The sequence below is a fragment of the Meriones unguiculatus genome, chromosome 1 (assembly GCF_030254825.1).
Source record: "Meriones unguiculatus strain TT.TT164.6M chromosome 1, Bangor_MerUng_6.1, whole genome shotgun sequence".
In the NCBI taxonomy this organism is placed as follows: domain Eukaryota; kingdom Metazoa; phylum Chordata; class Mammalia; order Rodentia; family Muridae; genus Meriones; species Meriones unguiculatus.
The window spans coordinates 5,394,253-5,416,836 of NC_083349.1; the positions used below are offsets into that span (position 1 = coordinate 5,394,253).

A 22,584-nucleotide genomic window follows, 5' to 3' on the forward strand; every position below is an offset into this window, starting at 1 on the left:
AATTCTTGCTCTGTTTTTCTTGTGGCTCACAATTCACCATTGTGACAAGGCTCTCAAGGTAAATTATGAACCCATTTTAAAGGCAAGAAAACAGAGAGCCGGGTGTGGGTGGCGCACGCCCGTCATACTTTCACTCTGGAGGATGAGGCGAGAGGATGGTCAGGAGGATTCCTGTGGCCATCTTGGACTCTGTTGTCTTTCTCACACTCCCACCTCCTCAATCCATTCACACCTAGCATGGTTTTTCCTTCCTAGTGTTTGCAGAAAGGGTCTCATGTAGCCCAGGATGGCCTCAAACTTCAAGGCCAAGGGTGACCTTGAACACCCCGTCCTTCCCCTCCCCCTCCTGATGTGGGATGACAGATGTGCACCCCCCACACACCCATACAACTTGGCTTGGACTTACATCTTAATCACTGCTTATCACTTGTGTCTGCCACGGTGCCCAGCTCTGGTGATACCATTATTTGTTGAACAACAACAACAACAACAACAACAAATCAGTATTTTTAACACCCAGCACAGTGTATATAGACTACAGTTTCTGAGACACTTCAGATCCAGTGGTGAGTGTGTAGGGTGAGTAATAGACTTGACCGCTGTGACAATGCTCTCTGGATGAATTGTGAACCCATTCTAAGGCAAGAGAACAGAGCGGGGTGTGGGCGGCGCACACCTGTCATACTCACACTCTGCAGGATGAGGCAGGAGGATTCCAGGACAGCCCAGGCTGCCAAGCAAGACCAATGTCTCAAGCAAAACACAACAAAACAAAACAAAACAAAACAAAACAAAAAAAGGAAGCAAGGAAGTTGTGAGTTTTATGACTTATTCAAAGCAGGGATTAGCATTAAGCGGATGCAGGGTCATAGGCAAAGGTATGAAAACAAGGACTATTGAGTAAGGATGTTTGTGGGGGAGACGAATGGAGACTTGTGGGGTTGAGAAGATCTAGAAAGGAGGCCCTTTGGATCCTGTAACTGTAGGGACCAGAGAGCTATTGATCCATGATGGCGGCAACTCAAGCGGGACAGAGTTGACAGGGGCTGGGCCTTGTAGAATATGGGATGTAGTTTGAGTCTAGATATTGGAGTGTGATATCTAAGCTATGCAGAGTACCTATGGCGGTCACTTGAAGTGCATAAGATGTGGCCAAGGCAGAATATTCTGGACCAAAAAAAAAAAACAAAAAAAAAAAACAAACCTTTCAGAATGAAATAACACAGAAGTCTTGAAACTTCTTGAATATAAAATGTACAATGCTGTCAAGGAGTAAACAGTTTTAGCGCTCCAAGAAGCTGTGAGGGAAGGTCCATCTACAAGATGCTACTGAGATGAGGAAGTGAAATGACTAAGTGCATCCACAGAACTGGCATAGTCAGGGGTCAGCTCCAGTGTATGGTGGACATGCTGACATAGCTGTGATGGGGATGGTGTTTGGTTTAGAGCACTCAAGTTAACGGGGTAATTCAAGGCTGGTGGAGGGCAGTCAGTGGATATGAGTCTGTGGTTCCAAAGGGCCCCTTAGGGCAGGTGTGACAGAGAAGGGAGGAACGCACAGTGAGATAGCCATAGTAGGGGAAGGAGGCAGGCAAGTGAACCCAGTTTTATTGTATGCCCTCAGTCCGTCTCTGCTCCGGAGTGTTTCTGATGATCGTCCAGATCCAACGCCGGTATTTTGAGACTCGTGTATAAACGCCAGGTCGGTTGGGCTGTCCGCATGGAAAATCCCCCCACGAAATGATGCCGTAGAGTTTGCCGTTGCAAACCAGCGGGCCCCCGGAGTCCCCCTGGGTTGGAGAGAGAGAGAAGGGCTGTTGATAAGGCTGAACAGAAGCTGGAGATGGGGAGATATAGGGAGGAGAGGGAAAGATAGATGTGGAGAGTCAGGGAGATAGAGCATCAGTAGGATGGCCAGAGAGGAGAGTCACAGAGATGGAGAGTATGGTGATTTGAATAAAAATAGGCCCATAGCCCCATAGGGAGTGGTACTATTAGGAAGTGTGTCATTGTTGGAGGAAGCAAGTCACTGTGAAGGCAGGCTTTGAGGTTTTATATGCTTATTCTAGACCTAGTATGGCCATCTCCTTCTCCTACCTATGGATCAAGATGTAGAATTCTCAGCTCCTCCTCCAGCATCATGTGTGCCTGTATTCTGCCAAGTTTCCCACCATGGTGACAATGGACTATGCTTCTGAACTGTAAGCCAGTCCCAATCAAATATTTTCCTTTATAAGGGTTGCTATGGTCATGGTGTCTCTTCACAGCAATAGAAGCTGTAACTAAGACAGAAGTTGGTGTTAGCGTATAAGCAGCCTGCCTTTAGGTTGCCTAGCAACCTCTGATGTCAGCACCTGCAGCCGCCATGAAGGTGTGCTGGTGCGAGCAGATGAAAACAGCTGTCAGCTCTCTCTCTGGCTTTCTCTCCCGAAGCACCCTACTCCCCTTTCTCTCTTCTCTTACACTCTCCCACTGTCTCTCTGTCTCTCTCTCTCTGTCCTCATGGCTCAGTAAACCTCTTTGTACCATACCTCTTGCACAGCATCTAATATTTAAATCATAGCAGTTGGTGCCAGGAGTGGGGTACTGATGTGATAGCCCAGACCATATTTTTGTTTGGAGGAATGTGTACTTTGGAACTTAAAATTAGAAAAGTTGCTGGAAACTTCAGCAGGGACTTAGCGGGTCATCCTAGTAGGAACAGCGGTGCTGAGGGTGATTTGAACTGTGGGGGCCTGGCTCAAGAGGTTTCAGAGGAAAAAATTCTCAATATGTGACCTAGAGACTATTGTCATATTTTGATGAAGAATGTGGTTGCTTTCTGCCATTGTTCAAAAAAATCTGCGTGAGGCTAAAGTAGAGAGTTTTAGATTCATTGCATTTGTAGAGGAGATTTTTAAAACAGCCTAGGATGGACTGTTTCCTGTGGCTATTAGTGTCCATGGTTAGCATATCTATAATGAAAAGTAGCAAACTGAACAAAGAAAAGTTACAAACTGTACATTGAAGAGAAAAGGGGCACCAGAAAGTTGAGTGAAGCTAAGTTCTGTATTCAAGTAGATAAACACAACAGAAAAAAGCCTGATGTTAAAGAGAATAAAGGGAGTAGTGACCACAGTGCAAGATCCTACCCACTAAACTTCCTTCCCACTTGCAAAAGGGAATTTAAAAAAAGCTTAGGGCTGGGTATAGTGGTGTACCTTTAATCTCAGCATTCCAGAGTCTATAGAGTGAGTTCCAGGACATCTAAACCTTAGGCAGTGAAGGAAATCATTGAAAACAGAAAGCTAGTAAAGATGTAATTAAACACGGGGCCATGTTCCAGCCCCAGCAAGCAGCAGATCTTGGCAGCCTTGACCATTCTGCTTCTGGCTTTAGAGTCAAGGACAGAAGAAAGGGGTTAAAAATCTCCCTCCTCCACTAAGAAAAGCTGCTGAGACCATGCATGTGGCAGGGGTGTCCCAGCATGGGGGCCCAGAGAGGCCATTGTGTGAAGCTGTGAAAGTGAGGCCTGGATTGCCTTGGAGACCCCAAGATGTTGGAGATGCCAGAGCTGTGGGGTACCTGGCAAGGAGTAAAACCAGGCAAAGGGGGAAAAAAGTGTGTTGCAGTTAGCAAAGCTGAAAGGAGCTGGAGTTCTGAAGAGCATTTTGATACCAGATATGGAGAGTCAGAGTTTGGTTTTTGCCCAGCGGGTTTTTGGTCTTGCTTTGGTCCAGTATCCCCTTACTATCCTCCCTTTTATAATTGTAATGTATATCCTGTGTTGTTATATGTTGGAAATACATGATCTACTTCTTCATTTTGATTTTACAGGGGATTACAGTTAAGAGATTGTGTGAGTCTCAGAAGAGACTTTAAACTTTGGACTTTTAAAGATGCTTGAGACTGTCATAGACTATGGAGACTTTTGAAATTAGACTAAATGCATTTTGCATTTTGATACGGCTACAAGCCTGTGGGGACCACGGAGGGGAATGTGATGGTTTGACTAAAAATGGCCTCTATAGGCCCATAGAGAGTGGCACTGTTGGGAGATGTGGCCTTGTTGAAATAGGTGTGGCCTTGTTGGAGAAAATGTGTCACTGGGAGAGTGGGCTTTGAGGTCACAGAGATCAAGCTTAAGTGGTTGTCTCTCCTTGCTGCCTACCAATCTAAATGTAGAACCCTGAGTTCCTTTTCCAGAACCATGTCTGCCTGCATACTATCATGCTTTCCACCATGATGATAATGGACTGAACCTCTGAGACTGTAATCCAGCCCCAATTAAATGTTTTCCTTTACAAGAGTTGCTGTGGTCATGGCGTCTCTTCACAGCAATAGAAACCCTAAGATAGGGAGACAGATAATCTTAGAGATGGAGAATCACAGAGGAGGAGAGTCAGAGGGATGGAGAGTCAGAGGGATGGAGAGTCAGAGGGATAGAGAATCAGGGAGATGGAGAATGAGGGAGATGGAGCATCGGGGAGATGGAGAGCCGGAGAGATGGAGTCAAAGAGATGGAGAGTCAGGGAGATGCAGTGTCAGGGAAATGGACTGCATGTCCCCAAAACTCTCCATGACTCACTTCACAGGAGTCCTTTCCGCCTTCTTTGGTACCAGCGCAGAGCATGTTGGCAGTGATCTTCCCGGGGTACACCTGCCGGCACTCCTCGTCTGAGCGCAGTTCAATGTTGGCACACTGCAGGGTTTTGGGGTAGTTCACTGGGAAGGAGAGAGACCATCTGAGGAGGCTTGTCCTGGATGTTAAAGAGTCAGAGTGGGCAGGAAATTGAGATGGGGTGAGTAAGATGAAGGAAAGGACGAGGCAGACAGTAGTAAAGAGACAAGCATAAGGACAGACATGGGAGAGAGATGAGGGAAAAAGGAGGGGCGGGTGGGAGGGCTGGGGCAGGGGGAGAAAGAAATGGGGAGACCTGAAGAGATAAGAGTCCAGAAGGCAGGGTGTTTGGGAGGTACCTCAGTAGTTAAAGTACTTTCCATGCAAATGTGAGGTCCCAAGTTCAAATCCCTAACACTTATGTAAGTGCTGGGAGTGGACATGGTGGGATTCTTATAATTCCAGCCTCATAAGAGACAGGGAACTCCCCAAAGCAAGCTGGCTTGCAAGTCCAGCCATGACAATGAGCTCTGGGCTTGATTGAGAGACCCTGCTTCAACAAATAAAATGGAAGAATAATCAAGGACGATTCCCAATATCAACCTTGAGACTCCACATGCTCAATGCATACGCGCATGTGTGCACACACACACACACACACACATGCATACACACCACGTGTGTGTGTGTGTGTGTGTGTGTGTGTGTGTGAAGTGGAAAGGGAGAGAGAACTAGAGTTGGGGAGGGTGCAAGGAATGGTGGGAAGAGGTGAGAGAACAGGAAAAATCAGTGGTGGGGAGAGAAGTATGAGGGGAGAAGGATACAGAAAGAAGAGAGCAAGGGCTCGCTGTGGCGAGTCCGCTGATATACTTTGTGCTATATGTTAGGCATATGTGCAAAACACCTAAATAATACACTTTTTAATAGTTCATCCACCCTCATAAGATACACTTATTAATGCATTACATGTTACAAATGTGTAAATTATAAATGTATAAATATGTATTACAGTAAGAATATAATAATGTGTTGATATTACATAATAAACATTGTCCTGTAGCCTTTTTTTTTTTTTTTTTTTTGGTGCTAAGAATTGAAGCTAAGGTTTCAGATATTCAAGGTCCATTCTCTACTGCTATCACATTTCCAGCCTTTTAAATTTTATTTTACTTTTTAAAAACATTTTGTGTGCATGTGTATGTATGCCAAATAGGTGTGAGGAGGTCAGGGGACAAGTTCTGGGAGTCAGGTCTGTCCTTTCACCATGTTGGTCCTGGGGACTCAACCAAGTTGCCAGGCTTGGTAGCAACTGAGCCCTCTGGCCAGCCCTATTTTACTTTTTTAAATAGAAATTTTGAGACAGATTTTTCCGTGTAGCTCAGACTGACTTCTTCCCTGTAGCTCATGCTGCCCCTGAACTTACCATCCTACTGACTCTGTCTCCCAGGTGACTGGCATTATAGGTTTGTGCCACCAGGCCCAGCTTACTATCTATTCTTTTATTCTGGGTCAGGAGAGATGGCTCAACAATTAAGAGCACTCGCTGCCCTTCCAGGGGACCAGAGTTTGATTCTCAGCACACATGTCAGGCCGCTCACAACGGCCTGTGACTCCAGTTCCAGGGAATCTGGTGCCCTCTTCTGGCCTCTGAGGGTACCTGCACTCACATGCACAAGCCCATGAACACATATACATAGAATTTAAAATAAAAGAAATCATCATCATATATATTTATACACACACAGTCCCAGTACTTGGAATTCAGATGGATCTTTGTGAGTTCCAGGACAGTCAGGGCTACTTAGTAAGACCTTGTCTTAGGCCCCTGCCGCCCCACACACCACATGCACACCATATAGTTTATATATTCATCCATTTGTATACATTAATATTAAAAAGATACATCCCTTCATTTATGTATGCTTATTTTTATAAAGGGAGCCTAGGACCGGCAGGGTGGCTCAGTGGGTCATGGTGCTTGCAGCCAAGCCTGAGGACCCGAGTTTGATTCCCAGAACCCAAATGGTGGGAGGAAAGGACAGGAACCCTGAAATTTGTTTTCTGACCTTTCTTCAACAGCCTTGGTACATGCACCTTCCCTCAAGCACACGCACAAAACCAACACAAAGGTAATAAAAGAATGCCCCTCTGACCTCTTCTGCCTATTGCTGCCTGTTTCCTCAGCCACATGTGAGGACTCTAGCAGCCAGATTAGGCACTCACCCTGGGGACTGGTGGTGGTGCCCCAGCCAGAAACGCGACAGCAGGTGCCGGTGGGCAGGCAGTCATCTGGGGAGAGTGGCAGAGTCCGGATGTGGCTGCTGAGCTGGACCGGGGCCTTCAACTCCAGAAGCATGATATCATGGTCGTGGTTCAGGTGGGTGGGGGTGACCTGGTATTGAGGATGGGGGATGGAGCGGACCACCTCCATTGCCTGCTCGCCGTTCTCCGCACGCCCCAGGGCATGCTTGCCCAGATGAACGGTGTACCCTCTGTGGGTGCAGAAGTGGTGGGTAAAAGGCAGAAGACAAGCCCACCTAATCCCACCCCAGCCCCAGCCTCTTTCCCATCCCAAACTCAAGCCACATACTCTTTTCTGCAGTGGGCCGCCGTGAGTATCCATTTGGGGTGAACCAGAACGCCTCCACAGAGAAGTCGTCCGTGGACCAGCAGAGCTGCCTGCCAAGGCTGAGAGTGGGGCGGGCAGGTATAGCCACCTGGGAGAAAACCGTTGGTCCCGTTGGTACCATTGAGAATCTTGGGATAGTCCCGGGAGATCCCTGTCAAAGAGAAGAAACCGTTAGAGAATTTGGGCTAAGGAAGAAGAAAAGGCCAGCATTTTAGTTCTGGACTTGGGGAGAGGGTCAGATTATTGTTTTGGGTCCCCAAGAACTAAGGATTCCTTTGCTGGCCTCTAAGTTGCCATGTTCCATCCAGTGGGGGCGAGACAGGCAGATATTTTATCTGTACTATAGATGCGCTGGACTGCCCAGTGGGCACTGGAGGAAGGCTTAGGGAATGATTGGTTTGCGGAGCAGTAAGCAGAGGTTCACTTTCTCTCTATCTACATCTTCTTGAGGTGAAATAATTGACTTACGTATCTACCGAGGCAACATTCATTCACTTGTTCATTCATTCATCCACCCATCAATCCCTCTATCCATCCATCCACTCACCTATTCTAGCTATCAACCCGTCCATCTGTCCACAAGTCACTCATCCATGTATATTTAAATGTATGTGTATGTATACACACACACACACATAAATATCCGCTCATTCATCTACCTATCCACCAGCCAACTGACTCGAATGTTTATCTACTCATCATCTATGTATCCACCCATGCATCTATCCTCTCACACACACACTTCCATCTCTTCATCACTCGGATATTAATAAGGTGGAGAATAATAGAGGAAGATGCCTAATATTGTCCTGTGGTCTACACACACACACACACACACACACACACACACACACACACACGTCCTGTGTCACTTGGAAGCCTCTTTGTCCAAATCCCCACCTCTCCCCTTGTGGTCCATTCTGTTCCGCACATACACACATATACATACATGTGTGCATGCATCCAGGTATCCATTTATCCATCCATCTATCCATCCTCCCAACCACCATTCCATTCCTCCACATATCCGCATATCCATACCCCCATGTAGCCATTCATCCACTAGTCATCCAACCATCCGTCTGTCCATCCTTTCAACACATATTTACTAGGTGTCTTCCAGTCAGTTTGTCTCCTAAACACCCAATTTAAAATGTTTAAGATTTATTTATTTCATGAGTCTGAGTGTCTTGGCTGCATGTCTGTATGTGCACCACGTGCATGCCTGATGCTTGAAGAGGTTAGAGGAGAGTATCAGGGTCCCTAAAGCTGGAGTGAAGCACCATGTGTGTGCTGGGAACCAAACCTGGGTCCTCAGCAAGAGCAGCCAGTGCTCTTAACCGTCAAACCATCTCTCCAGCCCCAGCCCCACCCCTGAATATCTGATTTTCACCAACTCCCTGCCACTACCGTGGACCAATTTCTGCATGAATGCTGAACGCGGCCTAAATGCTTATCCCCCCCCCCCGCATCCAGCCTTCCTAGTTTAGTTTAAGGAATTGTCAAACAAGGAATGGCAGGCCATATTGTTCCCGTTCTTGCCGTGTCCTGAAGTAAATCCAACAGGGACGAGGAGAGGGCTAAGTTGGCAAAGTGCTTGCTGCATCTGAGTTTGAATTCCTACCCCCACACACATACGCTAATGGCAGGTGCCTATAATCCCAGAGCTGGGGGGGGAGGCAAAGACAGCAGGGTCCCTGGGTTTGCTGGCAGCCGGCCCAGCCGAGTTGGAGAGCTCTAGGATCAGTTGGAGAGATTGTCTCAGAAAGGAAGGTGGAGAATGAGAGGAAAACACCTGATGTTGACCTTTGCCCGCTGCTCCTGCCCCCCAAACTCACATCCTGCGTCACTTGGAAGCCACTGTGCCCCAATCTCCACCTTTCTCCTCTTGGCGTACTCTGTTCTCAGCCCGTCCAACTGTTCTCCTAACACGCTAGAGCCTCTCTTTGCTCCTGCTGTTCCCTCCTTCCTAGTACTTCCTCCTTACGCCAATCATATACCTATGTGTTTCATTATGCCAGTCATGTGGGCCTTGAAGTCAATTAAATCCAAATCTCAGTTCCTTGGGGATGCCAGTCACATTTCATATTCATTTATCCACATGACCAGACATAAGGATGTGGTGCAGATGGGACATTTAAGCTGTTGTATGGAGAATCCAGAAGGCACATGATAGGGTTCTCCTTCCCTGTGAGATCCCTGTAACTTCTTCAGCAAAGCCTTCTGGGCCCCTAGTATAAGGGTTTCCGTCCTGGACCTCAAGCATCAGTGAACATGTTTCTGTAAGGATGCTCATCAAAGCTACAGCTAGCTATCCATCTCTTCAGGCTTGCTAATTCCATTTCCCCACCCCATCTTCTCTGTTCACCTCCCTCTCTTTTTGTCGCTTCCTTCTTTCCCTTCCCTCGCTCCCTTCTCTCTGTTTCTCTCTCTCCCCCTCTCCCTTCTCTTCTCTTCCTTCCTCTTTTTCCCCTTTTCTCTGTATGCTTCTCTTCTCTTCTTTTTCTCTGTTCCCCTATCTTCTTTTTCCTCTTTCTTCCCTCTCTCTTCCTCCTCACTGTAAGCCACATTGACAGCAGTCTTCTGAACCACTCTGTTCAGAGTCTTAGTCCTCAAATCAAGCGTATCTCAGGCAACAATGGAGACACAGCTGCGGGCGGTGGGGCAGAGCATCTACACCTGAGTAGGCCACTCTCTTAGCATGCACATCACCAGCCTCACCTGCCACAGCTGTCAAGTAGGAAAAGCACAGTCCTCCCGTGGGATCTGTGGAGAACTGGTTCTAGAGCCTACAGATATTACAGTCCAGGAATGTTCAAACCCATTGCATAAAGCATTGCAGTGTTTACATACAACCTCTACACATCTTTTCATCCCATTAAATCACCCCTGATGATTTATAATAGCTAATAAAAGCCAAATGCTGTATAAACAACTACTACACCTTATTTCTCAGGGAATAATGCCAAGAGGAAAGTGTATGTGAGCTCAGTACTGACAAGATTTTTTTTTCTCTGTTGGTTGACTCCTCAGATACGGAGCTGTGGACGCAGAAGGCTGGCTGTGGGTGTTTACCACGCGAGAGAAAGTTGTGGGATTCATTGAGGTGCTGCCTTTGACCCTCCAGCCTGAGCACCTTACACGATTAACTACAAGGGAGGCCCCTCAGCCACCAGCCCGTTTCCCCACCTGCATATGCTGGGATGGAGCACACAGTTCTAAGAGTCAAGGGTGGGGCCAAAAATGAGACAAAGGTGACACTAAGAGGTAGGGACAGGAGGCTGAAAAGTTCAAGGTCATCCTTGGCTACATAGCGAGTTTGGGGCCAGCCTGGGTTACCTGAGACGCTGTCTCAAAAATGAAAAAGTGAATAGATAAATGGCAGACTCAGACGCTGAGTTGTGGTCCAGTTCTCGTCTAACTCTGGGTGTGCAGTGGTGTCAAAGGCTCTTGAGGAGGCTGGTGGGATTGAAACCCTCACTTTCATCGTTTCCTCTAGTACCAGAAAGGAGCAAATCCTTAGAGGCACCTGAGCTTTGGAGGTTCTACCATCTTTAGGAGCTATTTTACAGAAGTCAAAAAGTGCCATTTAAGCCAGACTTGATGGCACAGGCCTGTTCACTCCGTTCCTTGGGAGACCAACACAGGAAGATTGCAAATTCAGCTCTGAATTTCAAGGTCTTCCCAGGTACAGATGGCCTGAGGAACTTAGTGAGACTATCTCAAAATAAAAAATAAAAAAGGCCGGGAATGTAGGTCAGTGGTACAGACTTCCTTAGTTCGCATGGGGTCCTGGGGTTGATTCTCAGTACTGCAAGAAAGTGGGGAGGAAAGGAAGAAAAGAAGGACCATTAAAAAGGACCTTGTATCTCCATTTTGAGGTGGTCCAACAAATAAGCACCGTTTTGTTTTCATGCATAGATATACATAAATACACATATATTCATATAGCTAATATCCAAGTAGACTATAGTGTACTAAGAATATAGCATAATATTTGCAGTCCTAGGGATTGGCCCTGAGGCCTCACCTCAGATATGCTAGAAAAACACTCTACGTCTAGACTGTATGTCCAGCTAAACTTTACTTACACACACACACACAAATAAATAATGTACACAGAAAAAGAACAACAGGAAAACTAAGCTAAAGAGCTGAATTTCAAAAGCCCTTTAGGTCAGAAGTTATGCAGACAGTCCTCTGGAGCAGGGCACGGGGCTGGGCGGACCACCTGGGGAGTGCCACGCACTCAGGTGTGGCAGTGTCTTGGGGGCTGGATCCTGCTGTCCTTGAGTCCTGGAAGTAATTGCAATGCACCTACCTCACCGGGCTCTGGAGGGTTCCACAAGACACAGCATGTGGGGCTCCCGGCCCAGGGCGAGGCGCCAGGAGGGGCACGGGCGTTAATCCTAGGTGTGGCACCAATGCAGAGCCAACACCCCATCTCCAGGGGAGGGCTGGTTCAGGGTGCTAGGTGCTGTGGACCCTCCCCCTTTAAGTCAGAACAAAGGCCTCCTCCCCCTGGGGAGGCCTCTGGAAGCCTCCATTACATATCCAGGCTCCCGATAGGCTCTTCCTCACCTCATGGTGGCAATTAACTAACTAATTATTTGGATAGTTGTTTCAATAATGTCTGCACAGCTCCCCCAGACACGCGTGGACGCTGCAGGCAGAAGGCACACAGTGCCTGCTGTTTGTCCCTGGAAGAATAAATGAATGATGCATGCATGTGTGGGGCTTCTAGAGAGTGTGTATGGGAAAGCAGAGAAAGGAACTGGGCTTGTCGCTCAACTGGTGTGTGCCGAGTACACACACAGCTCTGGGGTCCATCCCCAGCACCCCATAAACAGATCCTGGTGACACACATTTGTCATCCCTAATGCTGGGAAGGTAGAGGCAGGAGGATTAGGAATTCAAGGCCTTCCTCGCCTAGATACTAAGTTTGAGGCCAGCTGGGTCTACAGGAGACACTGACTCAAATAGCAAATAACAAAGCCACTAAAGTATCGAATCAAATAAAATTTCAAGGCTTTCACAACAAGCAGGTCATTCTTTTTCTTAAGGACAGCAGTCCATGCTGCAGAAGAAAACAACTATAGGAGCAAGGACCTTCAGTTTTGCTCAAAGTAGCATTTGTTAATATTTGAACCTTGAGTGTGTGTGTGTGTGTGTGTGTGTGTGTGTGTGTGTGTAGGGCAGGAGGGCTGCAAAGACCTGAGAGAAATCAGGGAGGGTTGGGGCCTTCTCTGGGGTCAGAGGTGAAGGCACTAGTGTTGGTGGGCCGACCCCAGCTGGGAAATCAGGTTACACAGGGCCTAGCAGGAGGCTCTCAGGGTGTCCTCCCTGGCCCCCGAGTGGGCGGGGGGCGGATCGCGCGGGTCCCACGCCTTCTCCCCGTGGCTTGACCCTTCCCACCATTGGCGTGAGTGGCCTCCCGGCCTCCACCCCTGTGCCTGAGTACTCACCTCCGGACAAGGCCACGGTCAGGCAAGAGATGGCAGCCACTAGGGGCCACATGATACTCCGGGATGGGGGGTGGGCAGGGTGGGCGGGGCCTGGGTCGAGAGGCTGAAGTGGGTATTGCAAAGCAAGCCCGTAGGTAGACTGAGTTCTCTGTGCTTTGTAATTTTGAACTTTCTGGCTCTATTCACTCTGAGATTCCTGACCCTTGGGTCTCGCCCTCCCCATAATTCCATCCCCAGTGTGTGTGGGACGCCCTGGGAGCTGGTGGAGGGGTGGCATGCACTCCTCTGAGCTCCAGGGCCTGCTATGCTCCAGAGAGGTAATCCCTTCCTCCCCTGCACTCTGAGAGCTGGGTCCAGATAGCATTCTCTCACCCATCACTCCTTCCTCGCCCCTGGCCCCATTCTCCTCTCTCTGGGCCTGCCCCGGACCCTGGGAGGTCTCCTCCCTGGCGTCTAGTCTTTCTGCATGCTTAGGCTCCCTACATCTCTGCAGGTTGCTGTCTCCACTGTGCCTCACGCTGATTCAGCTGCCCTGGATTCCCCACTACCCATCCCTCCTCCTTTCTCCTCCTTCTTGTCACCCTCCAACGCCCCTTCCCCAGGCCTCTGCCCCTCTCCCACCCAGAGACCCTACCTGAGTGAGGGGCCAACTTCAGCTGCCAGCTGCCTAGAAAGTTCAGCTCCGACCCATGGCTTTTAACCCCTGAGCTCCCTCCCCCAGCGCGCGCACCATTTCCCGGTGCTGGCTCCCCCTCTCCACCCCCAATGGCTCAGCTTGCTGTTGACAGGCACCCCCCCAGCCTGGGCTCTGCCCTCGTTTTGGAGGCGGAGCTTCTGGGACAAGCTGGGACCCAGATCTGGCCCCGCCCAAGCCCGAGTTGAACCCACTGTGAACCGTCCTGTGGCAGGATCAGAGCACAGAAAGGGGGAAAACCCACTTTTCTTCTCAAACTCCTCCCGCCTCCATCCCCCTTGCCATGCTGCAAACTCTTCATCTGCCCCAGCTCCCAGATAACCATCACTGAGCTGTCCTGAAATCCCACCTTCACCATAGACTCACCCCCATCCAGTCCCTCAGCACCAGTCCCCTCACCAGGGCAACCCAAGCTTATCTCTCAACATCAGAGTCAGCCCAGTCAGTGGGAGCCTCACCTCCAGCCTTTTTTTTCTTCTGAAATTTAAGGAGATGACCACATACGCTCGCTCATCACCTCCTTCACAAAGCACATAGCACCACCATAGGCGCCAGGCGTAAGCGAGTATCAAGTGCCCCCGGGCTTGTGTGGAACCGAGCCTGAGCCTGGGAAAGTAGTTTGAACTAGGCAGCCTTTCAGGAGCAGAGTTGATGGAGTGCATGGGAGGGTGGGTGGAGAAGGAGAGGGCTGGAGGAGGGGGGAGGGGAGGGCAAGCCGGGATGGGATAGGAGTGGAGGAAGAGGAAGGAGGAAGGGATGGCGTTTGGGGAATGAGTAGGTGGCTTCTGGAACTGTGGCTAGGTGGGGCCCCATGAGTTAATCCCAGGGGGTGGTTGAGACAGGATTAGGGATTAAGAAGGACAGAGGTGGGGTCAGAATTTGGAAGCAAGCCAAGAATGGGGATCCAGTGATGTTTGGAAAGAGGGAGCTGGTAGAGATGACATCATTAAGATATAGGCTGGTGGGGTGAAGGTTCACAGGATGGGAGGTGGGGGTATGGTTGGGTATAGGATTAGGAAATGCTGTAGTCGGGACCAAAGGAGTTAAACTTTGGAGGCAGAGATCAAGCCTAGTGTTAGAAGATTCTTTTTTGAAATAAGGTGTTGTGGGGTTGGGATGGAGTAAAGTGCTTGTCTGGTGCGCACGAAGCCCTGAGTGCCATCCCTGTGTAGGGGCACATGCTGTAAACCCAGCAGTGGGGAGGTAGAGGCAGGAGGATCAAGGAGTTCAAGGCCATCCTTTACTACTTGATGAGTTTGAGGTCAGTATGGACTTGAAAAAAAGGAAAAGAAGCCCCACAGCATATAGGCAATAAGGAATGCTGATATGAATTTACAAACCAATGCTCAGCACACTGGTCCTTAGTGGTAATTTCACCTGGCAAATTTCATTTTTGTGGGTTTAAAGAATATTTGCATTGCTATCAGCTGCCTGCAATTTAAAGTTACAAAGTAGCATTGAGTATGGGAAGTTACAGCACAGTTCTGTATCCTAGAAACCTGGAGAGACTGAGGCAGGAGGATAGAAACTTCAAAACCAGCGGGCATTGCGGAGAGTTCAGGGGCCAGCTTGTGCAACTTAGCAAAACTTTTTTTTTTCACAGTGCAAAGTACAAAAAGGACTAGTGGCATGGGTGAGTGGTGGAGCCTCTGCCTAGATTCCCTCAGTGAGGGACTACAGCCATAGCTCGGTGGTAGAGCTCCTGTCTGGCTGGAGAAGGCTCCATGCTCAAGCCCAGTGCTGCTCAATGTGGGCAAAAAGAGCATCTCAAAGACAATAAAACAGATGCAAAGGTGTTTCAAAATCAGATCATTTGTGTTTCCACTGAAGAACCTATTACCTCAGAGTTCTTCACTAGAAAGAGAAGTTTGGTTTAATGCAAGAACTGAAGGGGATTGTGATTAAGATTCTTGTGGTTCTGATGAGCTCACTGGAGATACAGTGGGGCTGGGAGGGGGAAGGGTGGTGGGTACTAGGCTATGTTTGGGGGTAGGGTTGGGTTGCAGACCGTAGGGAGATAAGGGTGCTGGTAGGGTCCTGTTGGGTTGAGGTAGGTGGGAGAGGAGGATGGAGTGTGGAAGGATGTTGAGATGGCTGTGGGTGAACACCAGTGATGGGAGCTAGATATAGGCTGAGCGTCTGTGTTGGGGTGGGTGTTGGTAGGGGGTTGGGTCATTCCTGCTGAGGTGACTGAAAGGCCAGTGCTCTTCCCCATCCTGGCCTGCCTCCACCTCCCTGGGGTAGGGCTTGCAGTGGGTGCTGAGCCCATTCCTTTCCGGTAGAGTAGGGTTCAGGTGGCATGGCAGGAGGGAGGATGCTAGGTGAAATGAGGTGACAGCTTGTGTGGGAAGTCGGGGTACCTGTGCCCTCTTGTGGCCCAGGCTCAGGCTTCCAGTAAAGCTTTCTCACTTGGGAGGGGCTGGAGCCAGGAGTGGGGGCGGCTGGTGCTGGCATTTGTCGAAGGGTGATTGCCAGGTCAATGTTGATGTTCAAGGTTTTGATTGGCCAGGACTCAAGTAGCCTACCAGTGTTGAAGTGAGGTCATGGACCCACCAAGGGCTGGGTTCCTTCCACCTCCTCACTTCATTAATAAGGTAGCAAGCAGCCATGGCTGATATTCACACATACACTGAACCCAGTCCAGAAGCTTCTCACAGCTCATCATCTTCCCATATATTGGCAGCCTCGCTGGAAAAGAAAGAACCAGAAGACTCGATGTTCTTAGTGGCTCTTAACTTGAGACTGACACGTGGGTAGCCTGAGTTCAGGTGAGGTGCTTTCTCTGTGCCGCAGTGTTCCCATTAGCAAGGTGGCCCCCATCCACAGTACTTATGGCATAGACAAGAGTTATGGTATTCTTTTAAAAGAATACTTGGCAGGTGACAATGGGTCCCAATGTACTTGTTAAAGAAGCAAAGCTGGAGAAGGAGGCAGCCCCAAGTTTCCAGAGGAGGCCCCACCCTAGCTTGGCTTCAAAATAGGATTCTTTGTCAAGCATAAACTGGAAGTTCTGGTTGGAAGTGTTGACTGGGACAAGAAAGTCTGCCCCACACCCAGAGCCTGACGTAAACACAAATTGACAGAGATGACACAAAGGAAAGGGGACCAGAAGAAGAGTTGACATTCCTAGTGGTTCAGAGATTGGGTCTGAGCACAGGTGATGTAAATACACACACATGATAGCCAAGGTAGGTGAGTGGACAGAGACATGGAGAGAAAGGCTTTGATACCCAGGAAGACGGCAGACTTTTGTCCCATCTGGCTCCTTGTAGGAATGCTGAGTTTAGTCCCCGTCACCCTTACCCGTTGCCACCAGAATAGAGAAAGTTCAGAAGGTCTGTCTTACCATCTCCCTGCATCTGTGCCACATCCTCTGCCTGTCTCTCTGCACCTGCGGCAAAGACAGACCACTCAGGATGTCCCTCCTGACACTTCAGGGGCACTGTTGACAGGATCATCAATGTTTTCCTCCCCCACCCCCCAGAAGAAATCCCATTAGTGTAACAACGGTAGAATTTCTTCCGTCTATCATTAAGAAAAGAGCGATGGCGTTGGGGGAGTGCACGCCGCCTTCTCTCAGCCTTAGTGTTCCCCTTCCGCTGACCCATCCTCTCTGTTCCCCTTCGACTCAGTCTCATCTCTAAAATCCTGGCTACACTCCTAGTCTGCCATTCCCAAGCCTATTCTATGAGTGCGTTCTCTCCGTGCTTCTGTTAAGGGCACCGGTGGGTGCCACGCTGTGGAATCCAACTGTACGCTCCTCACAGTTCATCTTACTTGAGTTATCAGTAGGGTTTACAGTGTGGATCACTTCCCAGCCAACCATAAAGTTCCCTTCCTTGACTTTCTAGGACAGGGTGTTCTTCTCACCGGGGGCTCCTCCGCCATGTCTTGCTCTGACTTCTCACTGTCTGGACATAGCTTCTTCTCTCTTCTGTCTGGACTCGCTCCCTCACCAACCCCGTCCTCTCCCACGGCTTTAAATATTATCTACAGGTTGACAGCTACTTCCAAATCTAATATCTCTGGACCCTTGCTCTGGGGCTTTCAAACTTAGCATTTGCCTGCCTACTCCCGTCGTCATGTTCTGCTCCTCTTGGTCCTTTCTGGTGCTCACACCAGCCTTTCCTTACTCAGCCAGAACTTTAGCCTTGACCTTGGGGTCCCTTTCTAACATCATATATCTGTTCTGCTATCAACCCTCTCAGCTCTACTTTCAAAACAGACCCAGAATCTGACCAATTCTTGGCATCCTCCTTCTTGATCCCTGATGTCTTCCTGGACTCTGCTTTCTGCATTACGTTAAGTTCCTTGTGTGGTCTTTTTGCCTCTGTCTGCCTCTATATTTTAAATATCTCTGTGTCAGCCAAGCCTGATGGCACACACCTTTAATCCCATTTTAATTAGCACTTGAGAGGCAGAGCAGGTGGATCTCTGTGAGTTCGAGACCAGCATGGTCTTAAGAGTCAGTTTTAGAAGAGCCAGAGAAACCCTGTCTTGAAATAAATAAATAAATAAACAATAGATAGATAGATAGATAGATAGATAGATAGATAGATAGATAGACAGAGACAGACAGATAGATGGATCTCTGTGTGTGCATGTGTGAACATGTTTGTGTGTGTAAGTAGAGGCAGGAATTTACCAGGTGTGTCTGTGAGGGTCAAAGAACAGTCTTGGCTGGTCGCTGTTGTCCACCTTGTTTGAGACAAGGACTCTCATTGCTTGCCACTGTGTACACTGAGGTAGCTGGCTCATGAGCTTCCAAGAATTCTGTCTTCACCTCTCACCTCTCTGGGATTACAGGTGAATGCTATAGCATCCTGCTTTATGTGGGGTCTGGGGATCTGAACTCATGTCTTCGCGCTTGCATGGCAAGCACTTTACCCGTTGCATCATCTTAACAGTCCCTATCTATAGCCTGTTTTCCACATACACAGATGTGGCTTAGTCACATGCACCCAGATGAACAAGGCAGCGCTAGCAGGCAGGAAAGGCAAAGGACTTAGAGTCTGTCTCCCAGGAAAGAACCATGTTTCCTTGTGAAGTGTAGGGTTTGACTAACCCAGCTCTGCCAGGCTGCACATCCATGCAGAGAGGCGGCTCTCTAGTCCGTTTTTTGAGATTTATTTGTTATTTTATATGTATGGGTGTTTTGCCCCCACAGCATGTGCATGCACTGCCCACACAGGCCTGAAGATGGCGTCAGATCCCCAGGAACTAGAGTCACAGCTGGGTGAGCGCTGCCTTGTAGGAACTGAACCCTTGGCCTCTGGAAGAGCAGCCAGTACCCTTAAACACTGAGCAGTCTCTCCAGCTCCCTATGAAACACTCCCTAACAACACACACACACACACACACACACACACACACACACACACACACACAGTGACCTCTTACAGATTAAATCAGAGCAGGCCGGCTCTGTCCTCAAAACCCTGTGGTCTACTTGGAATGAATGCCATCCTTACTTGGCACTCAAGGGTTTAGACCACCTGCGGCCGATGCTCTTGATAGGATCTGATGCCTTCTTCTCTCCACCTGCCTCTCACGCAAGGTGCATTTCCATTTCAGGATATTTTAGTTGCTTTCCTCACTTCCCGGAACCCCCATTTCTTGACTGTTGCTGTGGTTTCCTCGGTTCTTATCTCCATGAAGATGCCTGTGGCTAGTGAAGTCAGGGTTTCTCAGAACAGGACTGGTGAGTTACTAGAAGGACTCAGGAATCTCAGAAAAAGTGTTCTGCTCATGTCTTTTTGTTGGTCACCATTCAAAGCTACAACGAGGGCCTGTGAGGCGGCTGAGGTTCAGCGGTGCTTGATCCCTGGATCCACGTGGTAGAACTCAGACCTCCACATGCACAGTGATGCTCATGCACCCACATCCATCCCCACCACCCTTACCTACACCCTCCACTTAATAAATCTAGAGCTTTTTAATTTTATATATATATGAAAAACTGCATCTGGGCCTGGTGGTGCACACCAGTAACCCCAGCACTCAGGAGGTGGAGGATCACTCAGGAGGTGGAGTTGAAGTTGTCTTGAGATAAACAGTGAGTTCAAGGCCAGATTTGACTACAAAAGATTGGACTGCTCCCTCTTTCCTTACAAGCATCGGGCCTGAGCTCCACTCCCAGAACCCATGTAAGAGTCAGATGTCACACACCTGCAGCTATCTTGCCGGGTAGAGGCAGAAACAGACAGATTTCTGGAGCTCACCGGCCACTGGTCTAACCTACCATGGTGAGCTTCAGACCACTGAAAGAAACCTATGTCAAAAAACAAGGGGACAGGCTGGAGAAATGGTTCAGCGATTTAGTGTGCTCATTGCTCTATAAAGGACCTAAATTCAAACCCAGCACCCACGTGATGGCTCACAATCATCTGTAACTCCAGTTCCAAGGCTTCACTCGCTCCCTTCTGACCTCTTTGTACACCAGGCACACGTAGATGCTCATATATCCATGCAGGCATAACACTCACACACATGATGTAGAATTAACAGAAATCAAAGCAAAACAAACACCAAGGGGAGTCTGGAGAGGTGGCTCAGTGGGTAAGAACACATTGTCCTTGCAGAGGGCAAGAGTTTCCGTTCTGGCACTCACATCCACCAGCTCATGGTCATCTGGGACTTCAGCCCTCTCTTCTCGCCGCGGCAGGCGCTGTACTCATTCGTGCAAATCTATCTGCAGGCACCATGTGAATGCATCCCTCCCAACATGCACAACTGCACACAGAAAAGATGTCAACTAACAAGCATCAAAGAGGGGCTGGTGAGATGGCTCAGTGGTTAACAGCACTTGTGGCTTTCCCAGAGGACCCATGTTTAGCATCCAGCACCCATGTGCTGGTTAGCAACTACCCGAAGCTCCAGTTCCAGAGGATCTGATGCCCTCTTCTGACCTCTGCAGGCACTGCACTCAAATGCAGCTATACTTGCCAGTGAAACACCCACACACATAAAATAAAAAATAAATACGTCTTTTTAAAAACTTATAGAAAACGTAGAGTCCAGAAGGTCCCAGACACGAGCTTTCATCTCTCCTCTTCCTGTGCAGGCCTGAGGAGAGTTCTTCACTTTCCCAGCCATGATGCAGGACATGTGTGGGATGCTGTCAGCCAGGGACATTCAGAGAAGCCTTGGTAGCCAGGGTTTGTACTGGGGAAGTCGGTCCCTACCTACTCTCTGCTCACCTACGTGAGTACTTTCAGTCTCCTTTCACACTCTCTGAGGCCAAATTGATACGTTTCCCTACGTTCCCTCCTGCCAATCACAGCATCGCTGTAGATGACTGGTCCTCACCCTTCCGAACGCTGCACCCTCTAATACAGTTCCTCATGTTGTGGTGAGGCCCAGCCACAAAATTATTTTTGCTGCTACTTGATAACTGTAATTTTATGAGTCATAAAATTACTATTGTGAATCATAACGTGCCTTCTGGTGGTCTTAGAACAACCCCTCTGAAAGGGTCATTGGACACCCCCCCCCAAGCAACCCACAGGTTGAGAACCACTGGTGCAGATGGTGTAGGCAAATCCTCCCAGGTAAACAGAGGCACTGCCGTTAGTCAGATTGTTTCAAAGACTGCCAGAAACTGGGTGAGACGCCTTCCTTGACGATGCTGGGGTGACAGTGATGGTGCATGGGGAAACACTTTGCCTGTGGAAGCCAGAGCGCCACCTCCAATGCTCTTCCTTGGGTGCTGCCCACCTTATAAGAAACGATACGGCATCTCCCACTGGCCTGGAGCTAACCTAGCAGGCAACTCCGGCTGGCCAGCAAGCCTCAAGGATCCGCCTGTCGCCACCTCTCCAGCACTAGGATTAAAAGCACATTCCACTCATCACACCCAGCTTTTTACACGCGTGCTTGTGGTAAAGACTTTTCCTGGGGAAATTTGAACAAATATCTACTCATCCCAGATGGAGCACCAACGACAGACCAAAGAAATTACTTTACTGAAGTCTAAATACAGTGAGCCAATGAGCTTATTGGGGTTACTTTCAGGAGCACGGATGTCTCAAAAAGCCCACTCTAGCCTGGGTGACAGCTCATGAGAGCTGTACCCCAGGAACTCTCCTCAGGACTTGCAGGCAGCTGACAGGTCAGAGAGTCTCCTCTCCTCCACAGCCCTTACTGCTTATGTGACCTGGGGAGGGGTCTTGTGGGTCTTGCAGGTTTGGGGGATTCTCTGAGACTTGTGAGTTGGTTACTTCTTACATTTTGAAAGAGCCCCTTTCCAGAGTTGACTGTTTCAATTTGAGGGAAATTGTCACACAGCCCTGCTTGAGGTGGGACTCAGGTCCTCATGCTTGCAAGGCAAATCTTAAGCAACTAAATTATCTCCCCAGCCTCAAATATTTTCTCGTAATATGCAGGGCTGGGATAGCCCAGGCCTGCCAGGTTCCACAACCACCCAAACATAAAGTCTCAACTCTCTGCAAGTTTTCTCTTTCCCCAGTTTTTCTTCTTCTTCCTATGGGGCTTTGCTTACTGTTATCACTCATGCTTCATGTTTTGTGTATTCATTTGGTCTAGTCAGCTTCCTTTTTAGAATGTGAGGTGAGTTCTTGGAAGGCAGAAATGTTTAATTGTTCTTTGAATGGCACCTAGCACACAGCAGGATTCAGTGAAAATTTACTGGAAAGATGAATAAAACACAGATATTATTGAAGACAGGAGACGATGGGAACTTTTATTTCCTTGCAGGGGAGGAGGACAACGCTTGGTATTTGGTAACATTGATTAACTGTATGCCTTTTGCTTCAGCTATCTTTTGTTTCATGGTGATTCTAAATCTCAGTCAAGTAGCCATCAAGATGAACCATCCAATGGCTGAGCTGTTGCTTAAATAGTGGACACAGCCTAGTTGTCCTCCATTGGTGGATGGGCTCTTAAATTTGGTGGACACACACTACAGAACAGTGTTTCTGTAATGTTTGGGGAGGCTTCTGTGGACCTTGATTTGATGCAGATTCTGGAATTTATAGAGTTCAGACATGCTGTCAGTCAATTCCCACAGCCTCCCAGACATCAGCCTGAGAGGAGAGGATAAAACCTGAAGCAGCGTTTTTCAGCAGAACTCAGAGACCAGAGAATAACTGTGCATATGTATCGTCCAACCTGACATCACTAGCCAGGTACTGAAAGAGAGTGTGACTAAGCAGTACAATTTTAGTTTTAGTCTAAC

At 48.6% G+C, this 22,584-nt stretch overlaps 1 protein-coding gene across 1 annotated transcript; it reads right to left on the bottom strand.

Annotated features, from left to right (window-relative positions):
• Nucleotides 1-504: 504 nt before the first annotated feature.
• Klk13 (kallikrein related peptidase 13) lies at nucleotides 505-12,803 on the bottom strand. Its single transcript, XM_021645784.2, has 5 exons — nucleotides 12,695-12,803; nucleotides 7,191-7,380; nucleotides 6,824-7,092; nucleotides 4,568-4,704; nucleotides 505-1,790 (listed from the first exon to the last, which is right to left on the bottom strand). Exons 1-5 carry the CDS (start codon nucleotides 12,744-12,746, stop codon nucleotides 1,608-1,610), a joined length of 831 nt encoding a protein of 276 aa, XP_021501459.1. The 5' UTR covers nucleotides 12,747-12,803; the 3' UTR covers nucleotides 505-1,607.
• Between the last annotated feature and the right edge of the window lie 9,781 nt (nucleotides 12,804-22,584).

Bases quoted from the DNA above. Each gene is read 5' to 3' on its own strand.
- Klk13 (XM_021645784.2), bottom strand. From the start codon at position 12,746: ATGTGGCCCCTAGTGGCTGCCATCTCTTGCCTGACCGTGGCCTTGTCC. The intron at 7,381-12,694 runs GTGAGTACTCAG...TCTCTTTGACAG, and splicing joins GACCGTGGCCTTGTCCGGAG to GGATCTCCCGGGACTATCCC. The intron at 4,705-6,823 runs GTGAGTGCCTAA...TCTCCTTCCCAG, and splicing joins CACCACCACCAGTCCCCAGG to TGAACTACCCCAAAACCCTG.